Here is a 19,397-nt window from a genome sequence, read left to right as displayed (position 1 = left end):
TCACAAAAGTCCTAAAAGTAGATAAAGAGAACCCAGTTAAACAAATGAGACAAAAATATTATACTTGGTCATTTATTTATTGAGGAAAATGATCCAATATTACATATCTGTGAGTGGCAAAATTATGTGAACCTTTGCTTTCAGTATCTGGTGTGACCCCCTTGTGCAGCAATAACTGCAACTAAACATTTCCAATAACTGTTGATCAGTCCTGCACACCGGCTTGGAGGAATTTTAGCCCATTCCTCCATACAGAACAGCTTCAACTCTGGGATGTTGGTGGGTTTCCTCATATGAACTGCTCGCTTCAGGTCCTTCCAAAACATTTCGATTGGATTAAGGTCAGGACTTTGACTTGGCCGTTCCAAAACATTAACTTTACTCTTCTTTAACCGTTCTTTGGTAGAACGATTTGTGTGCTTAGGGTCGTTGTCTTGCTGCATGACCCACCTTCTCTTGAGATTCAGTTCATGGACAGATGTCCTGACATTTTCCTGTAGAATCTGCTGGTATAATTCAGAATTCATTGTTCCATCAATGATGGCAAGCCGTCCTGGCCCAGATGCAGCAAAACAGGCCCAAACCATGATACTACCACCACCATGTTTCACAGATGGGATAAGGTTCTTATGCTGGAATACAATGTTTTCCTTTCTCCAAACATAATGCTTCTTGTTTAAACCAAAAAGTTCTATTTTGGTCTCATCCAACCACAAAATATTTTTCCAATAGCCTTCTGGCTTGTCCACATGATCTTTAGGAAACTGCAGACGAGCAGCAATGTTCTTTTTGGAGAGCAGTAGCTTTCTCCTTGCAACCCTGCCATGCACACCATTGTTGTTCAGTGTTCTCCTGATAGTGGACTCATGAACATTAACATTAGCCAATGTGAGAGAGGCCTTCAGTTGCTTAGAAGTTACCCTGGGGTCCTTTGTGACCTCGCCGACTATTACATGCCTTGCTCTTGGAGTGATCTTTGTTGGTCGGCCACTCCTGGGGAGGGTAACAATGGTCTTGAATTTCCTCCATTTGTACACAATCTGTCTGACTGTGGATTGGTGGAGTCCAAACTCTTTAGAGATGGTTTTATAACCTTTTCCAGCCTGATGAGCATCAACAATGCTTTTTCTGAGGTCCTCAGAAATCTCCTTTGTTCATGCCATGATACACTTCCACAAACATGTGTTGTGAAGATCAGACTTTGATAGATCCCTGTTCTTTAAATAAAACAGGGTGCCCACTCACACCTGATTGTCATCCCATTGATTGAAAACACCTGATTCTAATTTCATCTTCAAATTAACCGCTAATCCTAGAGGTTCACATACTTTTGCCACTCACAGATATGTAATACTGGATCATTTTCCTCAATAAATAAATGACCAAGTATAATATTTTTGTTTCATTTGTTTAACTGTGTTCTCTTTATCTAATTTTAGGACTTGTGTGAAAATCTGATGCTATTTTAGGTCATATTTATGCAGAAATATAGAAAATTCTAAAGGGTTCCCAAACTTTCAAGCACCACTGTAAGTCAATGTAATAAACATAGTTTAAAACTTGTTTAAATTAATTTTAGTATAAGTCATGAAGTCACATTTTGATAATATTTTTAAGGAAAGTATAGGTATCTTTTTTTTTCTTAAATCTGATCGACCACATATTCCATTTTTTTTTTTGGTGCAAGCAGGAGATTATTTTTTTTTTACTTTCATAGAAATACAATTGAACAATCAGATATGAGGTTTGTTGGACAAAGGAAGACCAGCACATCACGATACATTTACAGTACTCATTTATCTGCAGTTTAAATTAGGCTAGTAGTTTGTTTAGGGGTCATCCATAATTTTTATCATTATCACGAGCGTACAAACCGTACGCGGGGGGGAGGGGGTTAATGACCAGGCGTACACTTTTTAAAAATGAAAAAATTATGATCCGTCAGTGTGCGAATCAGCGGCCGCCATGTTAAAAATTTAGCGCCACCTCGGTGTTGCCAGCTAGCTCTACACGCTTTCTTTCTTCAATACAACAACAATGGCTGACCCAGATTTTGACTGCATTTACAAATTTGTGAATAGCAGAAATACCGCTATTCACAAGACTCCTTCAAACGAGTACGAGCAGTTTTTAAACATTTATTGTTTCCTGCATTCATCTGAGAAGCGGCAGGAGGCGGTTAGGGCAGGACAGGCTGCTTGGAAAGAATCAAAAACGAACATTTCAAAGCCAAAAGGCAACAGCTCCCCTTAAAAAGACAGTCCCTAATTTTCAATAATCAGACCCTCCAGGATTTCGCGATGTTGCGATTTGCAACTTCAATGCAAATTCAACCAATCCCCGCAAATTCAGGGCGGTGTTGCAATTATATCCAATCACCGCAACCTTCCCCCAAATTTGACCAATCTTTGGCGTCATCTTGAGGTGACATCGACAAACTACCTTCCGCCTTACTTCCGTGTATATGTTCAAGAGAAGCAGCATGTGCACAGTGTTGCCAGATTGAGCGGTTTTAAGTGCATTTTGGCGGGTTTTGAACATATTATGGGCTGGAAAACATCAGCAGTATCTGGCAACACTGCATGTGCAAGTCAGTGTTTATATAGGCTTAAATTCTGTTCCTGAAAGTGTGTTATGTTTACAGTGAAGGACTGTGTGCACTTTACATTATTTTTTACTTAAAACAAGAAATTAATGGAAGCCAACATTTTTGCCAAAATGGTATTTTATTTTCCATTGTCTGGCAGCTTCAGCATCATACTGTGAGATTCTGTTCAAATTGTTTTTTTTTTCTTCTATGAAGCCTGAGCCATTTATTTTATTAGTTTATAATTATTGTTTAATTTAGTCTTCAGGAGAGACTGCCTGCACACAGTACTAGTATTAATAGTTTTTTTTTTCTTACATGAAAGCTGAGGCATTTATATTATATTTTAAGGTAACTTCATGTTGTGCTGTGAGGTTCTATGCACTTTAACTTTTGAACCAACAGGTGCATTTGGATCAGTAAAGCCTATTTTTCTGCATTTTTGTAGTCCTGGTAATCTTTTATATTGGTAAAGTTGTTTATAGGACCATTTCTCAGTGTCTTTGTTTTTTTAATCAATAGTTTTTCAGTAATAACTTAATATTTAACATATCACTCAATTTTAATCACAAAAAGAGAAAATCACAACAATTTCTTGCAACTTTCACTTCCTCCCGCAATGTAATCGCAACAAAAACCTAAAAAACACCGCAACTTTCATCGCAATTTTTTGGAGAAACCCCCGCAACATCAGACATTTTAGCCCGCAACAATCACAAAAAAGGCCCGCGAAATCCTGGGGGGACTGAAAAATGAATCACCTGCTTTCTATGAAAACTTCTAGACTCGTCTTGTGTCTTCTTTTTTTCTCTTGTGAATCTTTGTATTGTCCTGTCATCCGATTTTAATAAAAAGTAATACAAGACATGGTTTTATTTTGAATTCCTATTCCACGTAGATCCATCATCATTTTTTTGTCCGCTAATGTACACTTTTGGGGGGAAGGAGGGGGGTTGCTCAAAAGTCTACTCTTTGTAGACTCATGATAATGATGAAAATTATGGATGACCCCTTATAATTTTGGAAAATAGAACCAAATACATTTGGGTTCACCATATCGTCTGTCATTAGTTCAAATCCTGAGAATGCCATAGCCACAACTGAGTCCAACAGAGCAAAAGTGTCCATCTCTTGGTGGGATGGATGACATGCTCTGTTTACTCTGTCAATTACAGTGACACTAATCAATCGCACTCATCTGTGAGCTCATGTATGTGGAAGAGGGCGGATAGCGCTTTCCTTCAAGTGTGTTACTCAGTATGAGCAACTTCGTTAGCCTTCACCCTCCCTGATTGGTAGCTGTTGTATGATAGGCTGAGAGCTCACTGGTGGGTGGGAATAGGTGTTGGAGAGAAAAAATAACTATCATTATCTGCTCAAGCTGGATTTATTAAAAAAATTAAAAAAATAAGCTGTATTCATGTACATATCTCTAGTTGGGACTAATTATAATCTCAAGTGATGTAGCTGAGTTTGAGGAACTGTCAGAGCTGGAATTCACACTGACACTATGATATAGGGTTCATATTTAATTGGAAAAACAAGAAAGAAAAGAAAGAAAAAAAAACCCTTCTAGTTTAGGCCACATACACTTCAGGTTTAAATCCAAATACAGATATTTAAATCTAGATACTTGGAGTATTAAAGAGAAGCAGATAAAGATTGTGTATCTCATCGTGTTACACCCCTAGTATGTGTGATTACAACACACAAGTACTTCAACAGATTTCCTTGTCGTGAGTCAAAAAAACATTTTGTTTAATGAAAATTCACTTATAATTTAAGTCTATAGTGTGTTCACACTGTAGAGGTGTGAAGAATTTTGCATTTTCTGTTGAAAGAGGTGAAAAAATCCTGTGTGGCAAACTGTGGTACCAAGAGTTACACAAAGTTGAGAATTTCTTAAATTTATGCAAACGAGAAATGAATATCAGCAGATCAGATTCTCATCATGAGTCATATCCAAGGCCAAGCCACATGTTGCTGTTAGTGGAAGATGGGAGAGACGGATGCAACAGCAATGTCGCAGCTATACCATTAAGTATGTACAGTATGTGGCCATGATTAGTAGAATTTGCTTTAAAAAAATTATTTAACGTTCAACAAGTCGGAGACAAAAATGTGTATGAACATTCTGCAGGACAAAAGTAGTGTACATTGGTTGGCCGGCCTGCCTGCCTGCCTGTCTGTCTATCTATCTATCTATCTATTGTAACATGAAGATAGATAGAGCTATACCAGAGCCAGATTATTTTAAGCTTTGTTTTGCTTGGGTGTCTGCATGCACTTTACTCTGTGGACAGTTAAAATTTTTGGGTTTTTTTTTAATGATCCCAAAGTGACTAACCATGGGAAAAGAAAGAACGTCCTGTCAGTGCATTATGAATGTTCCCTAAAGGCAGTTCCTAAGGCGGTCAATAACCTTTTATTAGAAAAGTATTTTTTCTTGAATTTATCCTTTCAGAGACAAGACCTATTTTTAGTGGGAAGAATGTGTGGTTATGTTTAATGTACAGTACTGTGCAAAAGTCTTAGTCATCTGCAAGGAAATGCTGTAGAGCAAAGGTGCCTTCAAAAGTAATGAAAATAAATGTTTCTACATTAAAAAAAGTAATAAATGGAAAAAGTCAATATTTGGTGTGACAACACTTTAAAAAAAGAATAAGATATGGGGAAGAGAGGAAGGGGGAGAGAGAGGAGGGGAGAAAAAAAGGGAAAGGGGGCAGCAGGAGAGATATTGCACATTATATAGCACATTGTCCGGTATTGCTTATTGTTAGGCTAAGCTACTGCTTCTTCCCGTCCTCTGTCCTCCTGTTACCCCTCCTCCCCCCCCCAGAGAGGAGTTGTACAGTCTGATGGCATGGGGGACAAAGGAGTTTTTGAGTCTGTTTGTCCTGCACTTGGGAAGGAGCATTCTGTCACTGAACAGGCTCCTCTGGTGCTGATGACAGTGTGCAGAGGGTGACTGGCATTGTCCATGATGTTCAATAGTTTGTCCATAGACCTCTTCTCTGCCACCGTCACCAGAGAGTCCAGCTTCATGCCAACCACAGAGCCGGCCCACCTGATCAGTTTGTCCAGCCTGGATGTGTCCTTCTTCGATGTGCTGCCCCCCCCAGCACACCACGGTGTAAAACAGGACACTGGCGACTACAGACTGATAGAACATCCACAGGAGTTTCCTGCAGATGTTAAAGGACCGCAGCCTCCTAAGGAAGTATAGCCTGCTCTGTCCCTTCCTGTATAATTGATTGGTGTTGCAAGTCCAGTCCAGCTTGCTGTCCAGCCACAGCCCGAGGTACTTGTAGGAATCCACAGCCTCCACCTCGACTCCCTTGATCAGAACTGGTCGTGACCTTGGTATGGACCTCCCAAAGTTAATGACCATCTCCTTGGTCTTCGAGGTGTTGAGCTGCAGATGGTTCCTGTTGCACCACACAGCAAAGTCCCTCACCAAGCTCCTATACTCCTCCTCTCTGTCGTCACTGATACACCCAACAATGGCTGTGTCATCGGCAAACTTCTGAATGTGACAGCTCCAAGTTGTAGCAGAAGTCCACAGTGTACAGGGTGAAGAGAAGAGGGGCCAGCACCATGCCCTGGGGTGCTCTGGTGCTGCTAATCACAGTGTCAGATGTGATGTCCTTTAGCCTGACATACTGTGGCCTGTCAGTGAGGTAGCTGGAGATCCAGGTGACCAGGCAGGGGTCCACTCACATCCTGTTCAGTTTGTCCTGAAGCAAAAGGGGCTGGATGGTGTTGAAGGCACTCGAGAAGTCCAAGAAGAGGATCCTCACTGTGTCATTTCCCTTATCCAGATGCGAGTGGGCTCGGTGTAGCAGGTAGAGAATGGCATCTTCCACACCAACACCTGCCCGGTTGGAAGATGCCATTCTCTGCATCTTCACAAACTGCAGATAGTCCTGGACATGTTGTACCTGGGGTCTGAGGAGGCTGAGGAAGAGTCGCTCCAATGTCTTCATCAGATGTGAAGTGAGTGCCACTGATTGGAAGTCGTTCAGCTCGCTGGGCCAACGATACACGATGTCTTCCAGAGGGTGGGCACTCTCTCCAGCTGCAGGCTGAGGTTGAAGATGCGTTGGAGTGGTTCATCCAGTTCAGCAGCGCAGGTCTTCAGTAGTCAGGGACACACCTTGTCTGGGCCTGCTGCTTTCCTGGGGTGAAGCTTCCTCAGTTGACCTCTGACCTGGTCTGCAGTAATGCATGGAGGAGTCTGTGTTGAGATGGGGGAGGAGGGGGAGGAGGGGACTGCTGTGATGACTGGGGGGGAGGTGTATTGAGGGAAGGAGGAGAGATGGCTGCAGTGAGGGGGAGGGTGGGGGGGACGTGGGCTGGTTGAACTGGTTGAAGAAGTCAACTCGTTCACCCTCTCCACTGTCCCCTCAATGACTCTGGTCTTTGTATTGTGGCCTGTGATGGTTTATACACCTTCCCAGACCTCCCTCATGCTGTTCTCCTTCAGCTTCTGCTCCACCTTTCTCCTGTAGCTGTCCTTAGCTTCCCTCACGCAGCTTTTCACCTCCTGCTGTGCTGCTTTCATTGCCTCCCTATCCCTGCTCCTGAAGGAAGCCTTCTTCCTGTTGAGGACAGCTTTGACTTCCTGTGTTACCCATGGCTTGTTATTAAGGTAACACTGTACAGTCTTAGCGGGGGAGACCACGTCTGCACAGAAGTTGAGGTAATCTGTCAGACAGTGTGTCAGCCCCTCTACATCCTCACAGTGTGGGCTAAGCAGCACATCCCAGTTTGTGATGTCATAGCAGTCTCTGAGGGCATCTTCCATTTCAGGGGACCACCTCCTGATGGAGCTAGTTGTTGCAGGCTGCCTTTGAACCGGGGGGGGGTGTACTTCAGCTGTAGAAGAACCAGGTTGTGGTCAGACTTCCCTAGTGGGGGGAGGGGTGTGACTCTGTATGCATTCCTCACATTAGCACACAGCAAGTCAATTGTCCTGTTGTTCCTTGTTGGACAATCCACAGCCTGGTAAAAAGCAGCCAAAGTAGAGTCCAAAGTAGTGTGATTAAAGTCCCCAGAAATGATCATAAATGCTTCAGGGTGCTGTGTCTGCAGCCTTGCTGTGACAGAGTGAATCCTCTCACATGCAGCGGCTGCGTCTGCCCTCAGAGGGATGTAAACACAGATGGTGATCACGTGACTGAACTCCCTCAGCAGATAATATGGCCACAGGCTAACAGCTAGCAGCTCCAAGTCCGGGCAACATAAAACTGTCTTTACGGAGATATGTCCCGGGTTACACCAGCGGTTGTTAACATAAATGATGAGTCCCCCACCTTTGCTTTTCCCACATGTGTTAATGTCTCTGTCGGCTCTCACAGCAGCGAATCCCTGCAGGTCCACGTTAGCATCCGGTACAAGGTGTGTTAGCCATGTCTCCATAAAGATAAATAAGCTGCTCTCCCGATAAATCTGCTGGTTGTTCAGTGCGGATAGCTCTTCGACTTTATTTGGCAGCGAGTTCACATTTCCCATGATAACGGAGGAAATGGATGGTTTGTAGCACCACCGGTTGTCCGCTAGCCTAGCTTTTAGCTTAGCTCCAGCTTTGCAGTCCCTGGGTTTCCTCCTCAACTCAGCCAGGATGGGGTGTCATATCCCACTGTTTTCAGGGCCAGCAGCTCCTCTCTCAAATAAGTGAGAAAACTGGCTCCTGGTTGCCTGTTAAAGTTAAAAATATCCATGTGATATAGGTAAAACATACTATGTCTTCGTAAGAAGAGCAAAAAAGTAAAAAAAAAGGTGGAAAAAAGAAGTTTAAAGAGCTAAAAACTACAGAGCTACTGGAGAGGCAGCCGTCTCACACAGCACCCATAGTGCTAACCACTACACCACTGTGCTGCCCCAAACCAGCCACATGTTTCTTCTGGACACTTTGACTGTCACACTTGCTTCTTATTTTTGCAGCAAAACCCAGTAGCCTTCATTATGTTTTATTTTTTAATCTGAAAAGTGGTCTCTTATGTAATATACAAGCTTTTTTTCCCCTGTAACATTTAATTTATGTAACATTTAGTACTTTCATCCTGGAAAACTAATGTTTGGAAACCTAAAATGCTTTTGTACTGATTCAATCAGGATTCTCCAGGAAATCTGAAGTAGCTGGCTAAAAAAAAGTAGTAGGTGGCTAATGCGCTAATGCTAGGGGTGTCTGGGGGCATGCCCCCCTACAAAATTTTGAAATGTACATGCCTTCTGGTGGCTTCTGTTGCATTCTCAACTAATAAGTTGCTAAGCATTTCCCTGTAAAATACTTGCAAAATATGTATGAAATTTCCCTCCAGATGTCTGTGTGCTTGGCTTTCTCAGTTGCCCTCTGTAGTATGCTGTCTGGTTCTGTAACATAACTATATACGCTATGGCATAGTCATATGGTCCAGCTCAGCCCATCAGAACATGAGAATCGATCAACAAATATGGCGTCGCTTCCGGTCATGACCAGAATCAAAGACAATTTTGTGGTGAAATAATTGGACTTGCAACAAATCGTGGGCAGCGGAGACAATATAACTCGAAAGGCAAGTAGTTGTCTTTTTTTATGGGATTGAGTAGCTGGCGCAGACCGTCTGTGTAGCCGGAGAAAACCACAAGTTGCTGGCACTTCTGGACATCTCTGCTCAGTAAAGTAGAAATAGTCATAAAATAAAAATCTATAAAATCTTTGTACTAAAAAAAAGCAGAAACACCACCCTGTGAATTCATCTGCATTGATTTGTTATATTTAAATGTTGTATAAAACTCCAGATTTGGTTGGACTTTCTCTAATAATGACTTTTCAAGCTACTACCAAGTGGTCTCTTGTGCAGCTTGTGGATGTGGCCTGTTTGGCTTTTAAAAGATCTGATATGAGATAAATACTGGAGGTCTGCATTGGGACTGAAAAAAAGTTGCTGGAGCAGGTGGTCTGGTGTGAAGCTTGGACAAAAAATGGTGAATATTTATTGACAAAGAAGCTACTATGTGATATATTTACCATATTTATTCATTCATCCTTTGGAACTACTTTGTCCTGGTTAGCATTGTTGTGGTTTAAAATTACTGTTTTTTGGAGGGGGGTAGAGGACCGACTAGATTCATTGGATATGTAGGGATTTTTAGCTCAAATTAAAGGTGAAATGAAATATTAACACAGAATTATTACATAACCTAAATGGGAACTATTCCATCCAGTGAAATTAGTCGTGAATAGGTAATTTGCTCTGGATGTTCTCATACTGATTTAAAGATAAGCTCATGTCAGAATCATTTAAAAGTATTTGAGCAGATGGAGTGCTTAAAATCTTGAGGTTTTAGGAGTTCTGTAGATTTCATGGCTAAGGTTTCTTGAGAAAATCTTGATGGTTGCAGGGTGGAGGTTCATAGAACAGGTAAGTGAGGCTTCCATTAAACAAAGAGCTCAAATTTTCTTGAATAATTAATCTTTGCATTGCAGAATGGAGATTCATATTAATTGAAAACAATGAAGAGCTCAGAGTTTTAAGCATGAATGACAATTTTGTTGTGAGCTGGTCATGTATATTTAATTATGCAAAATAACGAGCTGGCCGATGGGCTTTTGATCTTGCCCCTTGGGAGATGGTCTGGCCGAATGTGATCCCAAACATTTTGGAGGTGCAATTTTAAGCTTGTTTTATACTTGGTTACAAACTCATGGATAAACACGTATTAATGCAATGTACATATGAGATTTAAACTGGGAAGAGTCAGAGCTTGATAATGGCAAATGCATTTAAAGAATTTCTATCCACTTAAAAATTATTAGTTATTTGGCATGAACATACTTATTAGATTATACATAGGCAGAATACATTAATTAAAATATTGATTGTTATAACCTTTAGAGAAACACCCAGATGAATAAAACATTGGTTTGGCAAGAAGTGCATTCTCAAACACTTTTCTCTGACTCTCTCTCTCTCTCTCTCTGTGTGTGTGTGTGTGTGTGTGTGTGTGTGTGTGTGTGTGTGTGTGTGAGAGAGAGAGAGAGAGAGAGAGAGAGAGCGCAAGAGCGTGTGTGCATGCAAGTGTGCATTTGCAGAATGTCTCATTGTTTCAGTTCAGATAAATGTCCACTGAGGTATAGAGCATTTCAGCGCAAAATGCTAAGGTAGTAAAAAAGCTTGTTGAATTTATTAAGTGACCATTTCATTAATAAGAATAAAATATTTCTTTGTTCTGAGGTTTTTCGTGAGACTGTGCCAGAGGAGGTCAGCTTGGGGTTGTAAACCATTATGTCCTCGAGGTAATCTGCTCCGCATGGTGCCATTTAGGCTGGGTTTAACAAACATCTTGTGTATTTCAGCATCTTCCCAGGATACCAAATTGCCTTGGTATAGATAACAAGACAGCGGGAATCTGTGTGTGTGTTGTTGTTGTTGTTGTTTTTTAAATAAAGGAGGTTGTGTTTTTCTTTCCAAAATAGCAATTTGGACCCTCTGGGAGGGGAGGTTTGGATGAAGAGATTTCCTCTGTTTATAATATCTGAGGGACACATGAATTTGCAAGCTAAAATAATATTGGAAATATTGATATTGGGGCATGGCCAGGATTTGATCCTCCAGGCAAATACAAACTTTAAATAATTATATAACAAGAATGTGCAGTCCAGTACATCTCTTAACTGTGCACTGTACTGTAAAATAAATATTTGTAAATCAATCACTTTGTATGTTGGCTAATGTGGCAGCTAAACACATGTCGGAACTAAAGTTGTGAACTGTAGAACATGCTGTAGGATTGGTCTGTGAAGTTAACTGGAGCTAATAGTTTTTTAGATTTGTTGCTTTATCATTTGCTTCATCATTCCTAATTTGCACATCATTCAAAAAATATTAATCCAAATGTCACTTGTGTTGGTGTCATTTACAGCTCTTACACAGAAAATTGTCACCCATTGTTTTGTTACATGCTAGTGTAAACTTGAGTATGACTATAACGGTTGCTTTGAGGTAAAGAATAAACCACTTGAAGAAGCGCTGTAATAGGAAAGCAATCCACGTTGGTGTGGTGTGGTGTGGACTGGAGTTACCATCCAGAAGTTGATTATTTTTGTACAACAGTACACCCTGCAGTGTTTTATTCCTCTTATACCACAATTAGTAAATGCTAAAAATCAGTTGGAACATCCACAAAACAAGTTAGTTCCTGTTGTCACTTGGATTATAGCGTCTATAAACAGTCATTAGCTACCCAGACTCTAGGTTTGTTTGTTTTTTTCATAAAGTTAAGTTAGTGAGAAACCTAAAAGCATAAACTCCTTTGTCCTCAAAATGTAAAATGACAGCTGTTACTAAGTGCTGACGCAAGGTGCTTTTGGACCAAACAGTTTTAAAAGAGATATGCAGAGCCATGGCCTCACTTTCGTTTATAAATGCCTTGAGACCTCAAGAATGGCATAGGAATAGTTTTAAGTGTTAACAATAAATCTAATATAGTAATTTTTATGATTAAAGTGATTCATACAGGTAGCGGTCTGAGTGAATGACCTTGACATCTGTGATGTCACTGCAGGAAGTCTATCAGTCTCATCGCCATATCTGCTATACTAAAACACAGAGCTAACTCCAACTCCAGTCCTCCATTTTGAGCTAATTTATCGCCATGCCACGTAGATGTGTTGCTGGCAGTTGCAGCAACATGACAGAAGGTGGATTTGCGTTGCATTCATGGCCCAAGAATGTTCAAACTGCAAAGATTTGGACACATTTTGCGAGAAGTTCACGGGCACATTGGGTGCCTACGAAGTGGTCGCCTCTCCTCTGCACATTTTACTGAAGACTCATATAAGACCTCTGATCTGTTGAGGAACGTGGGCTATAGGCCCGTAGTGAAAGAGCGTGCAGTACCAACAACTAAATAAAACTACAAGAAAAGGAAAGTATTTATTTTATTTAAAAAAAAAAGGAAAGTAAGTTCAGTTGCACCAGTTCTCCCAGAATGTGAGCCAAGGGTTGTTGGTAAAACCCGGGACGGAACATGACGGGACATATGATTGCTCAGGCAGTGACCTCCCCATGGTTGTTGCCAAAACTGGTGACATCCCGGGTTTTAGTAATTGCCTGAGCCGAGCAGTAATGGTGGAGTACTCAGTATGAAGAAAATGGAGAATGAGTGGACCAGCCGTCTGATTTCTCTGCTGGATATGCTTGCCTCAGCAGCAATATATCACCCTTACGTGGAAGAAGCAAATGAACGGAGAACTGAACAAACAACTGAAAGTCAGATTGTTTCAAAACAATTGGCCACAAGATCGGCCTTCAAGACACGAGAACACAGACGGGTAAGCGCCGACTCTCATTTGGATAAAAAAAACAACAAACACAACACATTGTTTACCTGAATTTAGATTAATACATGCAACTTGTATTGTGTATTTAAGTTATCGGTATAAGATTATTTAATTTGCTTGTCTCAATTCATCTGATTATTTAATTAGCCTTTTACATTTTATCAGTGAAAATGCATGCATGTACATGTATGTTGCATAAGTTATAACACTTATCCTGTTTTAATGAGAGTCAACCCACAGTCAATAAAGTCAAATCAGTCTTAGTTGAGCAAGTCGGTAACAGTATTTCTTACTTTCACCATAAATTTTTACAACCCCGATTCCAAAAAAGTTGGGACAAAGTACAAATTGTAAATAAAAACAGAATGCAATAATTTACAAATCTCAAAAACTGATATTGTATTCACAATAGAACATAGACAACATATCAAATGTCGAAAGTGAGACATTTTGAAATTTCATGCCAAATATTGGCTCATTTGAAATTTCATGACAGCAACACATTTCAAAAAAGTTGGGACGGGGCAATAAGAAGCTGGAAAAGTTAAAGGTACAAAAAAGGAACAGCTGGAGGACCAAATTACAACTCATTAGGTCAATTGGCAATAGGTCATTAACATGACTGGGTATAAAAAGAGCATCTTGGAGTGGCAGCGGCTCTCAGAAGTAAAGATGGGAAAAGGATCACCAATCCCCCTAATTCTGCGCCGACAAATAGTGGAGCAATATCAGAAAGGAGTTCGACAGTGTAAAATTGCAAAGAGTTTGAACATATCATCATCTACAGTGCATAATATCATCAAAAGATTCAGAGAATCTGGAAGAATCTCTGTGCGTAAGGGTCAAGGCCAGAAAACCATACTGGGTGCCCGTGATCTTCGGGCCCTTAGACGGCACTGCATCACATACAGGCATGCTTCTGTATTGGAAATCACAAAATGGGCTCAGGAATATTTCCAGAGAACATTATCTGTGAACACAATTCACCGTGCCATCTGCTGTTGCCAGCTAAAACTCCATAGTTCAAAGAAGAAGCCATATCTAAACATGATCCAGAAGCGCAGACGTCTTCTCTGGGCCAAGGCTCATTTAAAATGGACTGTGGCAAAGTGGAAAACTGTTCTGTGGTCAGACGAATCAAAATTTGAAGTTCTTTATGGAAATCAGGGACACCGTGTCATTCAGACTAAAGAGGAGAAGGATGACCCAAGTTGTTATCAGCGCTCAGTTCAGAAGCCTGCATCTCTGATGGTATGGGGTTGCATTAGTGCGTGTGGCATGGGCAGCTTACACATCTGGAAAGACACCATCAATGCTGAAAGGTATATCCAGGTTCTAGAGCAACATATGCTCCCATCCAGACGACGTCTCTTTCAGGGAAGACCTTGCATTTTCCAACATGACAATGCCAAACCACATACTGCATCAATTACAGCATCATGGCTGCGTAGAAGAAGGGTCCGGGTACTGAACTGTCCAGCCTGCAGTCCAGATCTTTCACCCATAGAAAACATTTGGCGCATCATAAAACGGAAGATACGACAAAAAAAGACCTAAGACAGTTGAGCAACTAGAATCCTACATTGGAGAAGAATGGGTTAACATTCCTATCCCTAAACTTGAGCAACTTGTCTCCTCAGTCCCCAGACGTTTACAGACTGTTGTAAAGAGAAAAGGGGATGTCTCACAGTGGTAAACATGGCCTTGTCCCAACTTTTTTGAGATGTGTTGTTGTCATGAAATTTAAAATCACCTAATTTTTCTCTTTAAATGATACATTTTCTCAGTTTAAACATTTGATAGGTCATCTATGTTCTCTTCTGAATAAAATATGGAATTTTGAAACGTCCACATCATTGCATTCCATTTTTATTTACAATTTGTACTTTGTTCCAACTTTTTTGGAATCGGGGTTGTATTTATATGACTTTGGTCTATAGCTGTCAAAGGCCTCGGCCTTAAAACCGGTTTCTGCTGTGATGTCACGCACTCAGGGCTGGCTGGCTCAGCAGGACAGCTCGAATGCCAACTTTGCAGTCGATTTTAATTCTCAAAAAAATATATATATATTTTTATTTCCATTTATGCAGCATACAAGAGTCAAGGATGGAGACACTATCCACTCAGAAATGTATTTAAAAATAAAGGTTCTGCATATCTCCTTTAAGGACTTATTGAGAGGAACTACCAACTGGAGAGCTACCCAAAATGCTTTCAAGGGATTTTTTTTTTTTCTGGTTTCATTCACACCACCAGTAGGAATGCTGAAATGATGTACGGTAAGCCAGCTTGCTAGCATGATGTTAGCAGGAAATGCAAGTGAAAATGTTTATATTTCACTTACACGTGTCAAAATAGTGCTGTATTTCCTCCGTTGTATATATGCTCAATAAAGCATGAACTTTGCTGTCAGTCCATTTTTTTTTTCATTTTTTAACGCTAACTTTAAGAAGTATTGTTTACATGGCTAAATTTTACACTGATTTATCACTTTTACATTGTATGCTATTTTACCAAAAAATGAAAGAAACATCATATAACCTAAGGAAAAGCAATAGCCATCAACTGCAAATAAATTCCAGTAGATTTAAGAATTCTTATGTAAATACTCATTTTTAAGTATAAATTGTGAACAGGATAGTTTTTAGCACTTCTGTAATTTTTTTTTTTTTTTTGTGTGTGTTGTCTATGGTTTTAGTTGTTTAATGTTTGTAACTTAAGATATGTGTCTTTATCTGTAGAAATAAAGATTACAAGATAAGATTTTTAAAAATGGTGGTTGCCGGTACCACATTGGCTGATGTTTGACCGATCAATATACATTTACGTCTCTCATGGGTCTTCTTGTGCTGGGAGAGTACCTACCCTGAAGCAGGAGTTTATAAAGTACCTCAAAATGGTGTTCTAAGAACTACTATCCTTCTCAGTTTCTGCAGTGTGGAAACACAAAAAGGAGGAGCTTCCTCCGGTAGTTCTAAAAGCTATGAAAATGTTACTCTGGTCCAAAAGTACCTACTGGTGACTCCTTTCATAAATGCTAAATAAACATCTCAGCACATGCTGATCAGTCAGTTTCAAGAATTCAGTTTGAATTAGTTGTGTATTTTGTTTATAGCCATGATTCATTCACTTCCATAATAAATGAGTGTTGAAATCCTTGGCTCTATCTTGGACTAGTTCGTGATTAGGTTAAAAAACACGATAGTGTTCCTTTATATCTCTCCCAGACGGATGAGAATGGGAAATGGGCTGTGATGGACTCAGATTAATAGTCACTTTCCCCCATCCAGCTGCTCTGTCCATGAGCTGGGGGCATTTAAAGAGGGGCAGATGCTCAGACAGCACTCTTCACCATAGACACCAAACACTATGACTCACCTTTAATGATCCTGGAAATGTCAAAGGCACTCACCTCCCTCACACTAACTTCACATAGTGTGTGTCTCTTACTCACACACATACACACACTGCTATACACTTGTGCAATTTGTGTTAGTGAGATTGCAGCCAACATCCACTTAAGAACCTTTTAGGATATTCTGAGCTCTCAGAAAATTTGCTTACATTTCAAGCACTGCAGCCTCTTTCTTTAATTTGATTGAGGCTGACCAGGCAATGCCAGTCAGCCCGAGTAACCCCAGGACACAATTCTTCTCATATATATATATATATATATATATATATATATATATATATATATATATATATATAAAGGCACCATATTGAGGCTACAGCTAAATATGGAGACGGATAGAAACACGGCAGGGTGTGGGTGCTTTTTTTTTCGTTGATTTTCCCTAGTTATAGTTTATCATTTAAAAATAAAATAAAAACAGATTAAAAATTTACACAAATATGAAACCTAAAGCGATGGAGTGGCACTGTTGCATCTCATTATGTTTTCGCATAACCTATAAGTGCATCTCACCCTGCCATTGAGATTTTTAGACAATTCTGAAGACTTGTAGTGTTACTATCTTTTGTTACAACTTTTGCACAACACTTGATTTGGATTGTGTTGTCAAGCCTTACAATTGGACTTGAATTTAAAAAAAAAACAGATTGGATCATGACAAGTTTTCTTTTGCACAAGGTCGGCCATTTTCTTCCTACTATGTTTCTCTTTGTCTATAAGCCACACCCCTAAATGTTACATGCAGCTAAATTAATCGTGCTTATGCGAAGAGCGGCTAGCAACCGCAGTAACAACTGATGGGTTCATAATGAAATCATGGGGCATGTTTAAAAATACCATTTTAACAAACTGGGGACGGGAGCTGGGATTTAAAATGCAAAATTATGAAGAAAAACAAACCAAAAGTAAAATCTCACATTTTTACCATTTACCACAGAATAAATGCAAAATATTAAATTCAAGAAATATAAAGGTGAACTTGTATTGATATTATTAATTTAATATGATTAAAATTAATGTAACCAGACATTGTGGCAGGGTAAGATCCTGTAGGAAACTGCACAAGTCTATAGAACACATTTCTACAAACAAAGCAATAGAATAGGATCTCCTAGAATCGGACCTCCTCTCAGCTCTCCAGAGGTCTGTAGCATCTGTTTGCCCTCCATCATCTCCACCTGAGCATTACTGAAAATCAGCCATGACGAGCTCCATCTAGCCAGCCCTGACCTCATAGCTCTACTAACAATCTCTCATATAGACAGCCATAAGCTACGCCTAACCAAAAACTATCCATCTTTAATCATGTGCAGTCTTTAAAACACTTAGCTCAAGCTCAACAGATGGTGAAGTGTGTGAGATAAGGTTACGCACGCTGACGATCCTCTCCGAGGTTCCAGCGCGGGACACAGTGGTGCCGTTGAGTCCCACGAGTGAGGGCAGCGTCTGAGACATCCAGTTGGTGACCATGGCCATGGTGCTGAGCACCGCTCCGATCTTCAGCAGTGGCACGCTCATGGTGCTCACAGCCACCCGGCCTTACCACCCCCCAGCCCAACCTGCTGAGCCCCTCGCCAGGGGGCCCACACACTCACTCTCTCTCTCACACACACACTCACGTGAACGACTCGAGCGTTGTACACGATACACTCACACACTTGCGGTCGTCTCTTAACAACAGGCTGGATGCACAAATGCAACAGCGAAAGCCAGAGCGGGATCCAGGGGCATCACACTCAGTCAGTCCACCCGGCTCCTGATGTCTAAAAGCGAATACCAGAGTCTCTCTCTCTCTCTCTCCTCCACCCTTTCTCTCACGCTCTCTCTTTCAAGATGCAGAGCTGCGCATTGGCTGCCTCACTATCTCACTCTCTCGCTCTCATCCCCTCCCTCCCTTCTCTTCCCGCTCTCTCTTTGCCTCTCCAGCCACCTCATGCACACATCCTTTACTCATCTCATTCTGCTTTTTTTGTAAACAGCAAATGAACAGTGGGAGGCTAAGACAAAAACGCGCCTCTCAGATCTTCTGCAACAATTAGGCCTGTTTTAAGCCTGGATAAGTCTCACTCACAGCTGTACAGAGTGGGATTAAAAGCTACTGCTATATTAAACTCATCATGTGTGTGTGTGTGTGTGTGTGTGTAGCAGAGCGAAGAGTAAGAAGAGTAGATAGATGTCTCCTGGAGTATTAATGAAGAAAAAATGTGTGCACTTCTCTCCTTCTGGACAGTTCATCAATCATACACTCCACCTGACATCTCCATAATTGTTCTGTAATACAGAAAAGCAGTGCAGTGCAGGATTCTGGCACGAGCATGTTACCATTTTCTCCTCTCTCTCACCTGAGCTGACTTACACACTCAGGTCACTCTCTCACAGGAAACAGGCTGTCACGCTTGTATGAGTGACCCCAGACGTGTTCATTTAAATGGAACCAAGCATGACAAATAAAACCCCGGAATACTGAACATATCTCAATTAAGCACTAACTTCATTGACTATATTGAATATTGCATAAATGGATAAGTGATAACGGACTACGTGCTTTGGTTTCCAGCAATCATCTAATCAGGGGTGTGTCCAGGGGCGAGGTTTAGCTAGTTGGATATAACTGACTGATATATAGCCCAGCAATCGAACAAGTAGAAATCCCATTATTCTATCCACATTCACTGGATATGAGCAACCGCATGCTCCGATTGGCTACTCTACTACTAGGCTATCAGCTCATATACCATGAGTAGAGAAAAAGAAAATGGCGGAGCGTGTTGCTGAACCAACCGAGGACGAAATAAAAACGCTACTCAAAAACAAAACCCCAAAAAATAAAAAAAAAGCAACAAAATATGGAATGAAAGTATTTGTTGGTAAGAACGTATCTTTTTTAAATTTTTCAAGAATTATTATTATCACATTTTTCACAAATTGATCCTGTCATTTTGCCGATTTGTTTACATTCTAAGCGGAAATTATTTTCTCGGACGTTTTGTATAAAGTTTTTATTTATCATATTTGCAAAAAATAAAAATACTCTTTCTCAAAATCCAGTGAATGTGGACAGAATAAAA

The 19,397-nt window shown here is 40.6% G+C and overlaps 1 protein-coding gene across 1 annotated transcript in view; it reads right to left on the bottom strand.

The window, feature by feature from the left end:
* The window catches only part of olfm2a (olfactomedin 2a), a 136,259-nt gene extending 118,122 nt beyond the window's left edge, over positions 1–18,137 (bottom strand). The window contains exon 1 of the mRNA XM_060942582.1: positions 17,704–18,137. Within this exon, the coding sequence (XP_060798565.1) occupies positions 17,704–17,847 (144 nt within the window). The 5' untranslated portion in view covers positions 17,848–18,137. The remainder of the gene's footprint in view (positions 1–17,703) is intronic.
* Positions 18,138–19,397: the final 1,260 nt, after the last annotated feature.

This window comes from Neoarius graeffei, chromosome 16, assembly GCF_027579695.1.
Source record: "Neoarius graeffei isolate fNeoGra1 chromosome 16, fNeoGra1.pri, whole genome shotgun sequence".
Taxonomy (NCBI): Eukaryota; Metazoa; Chordata; class Actinopteri; order Siluriformes; family Ariidae; genus Neoarius; species Neoarius graeffei.
The sequence above is the reverse complement of the archived record's forward strand: the minus strand, read 5'-3'. Positions and strand labels throughout refer to the sequence as shown.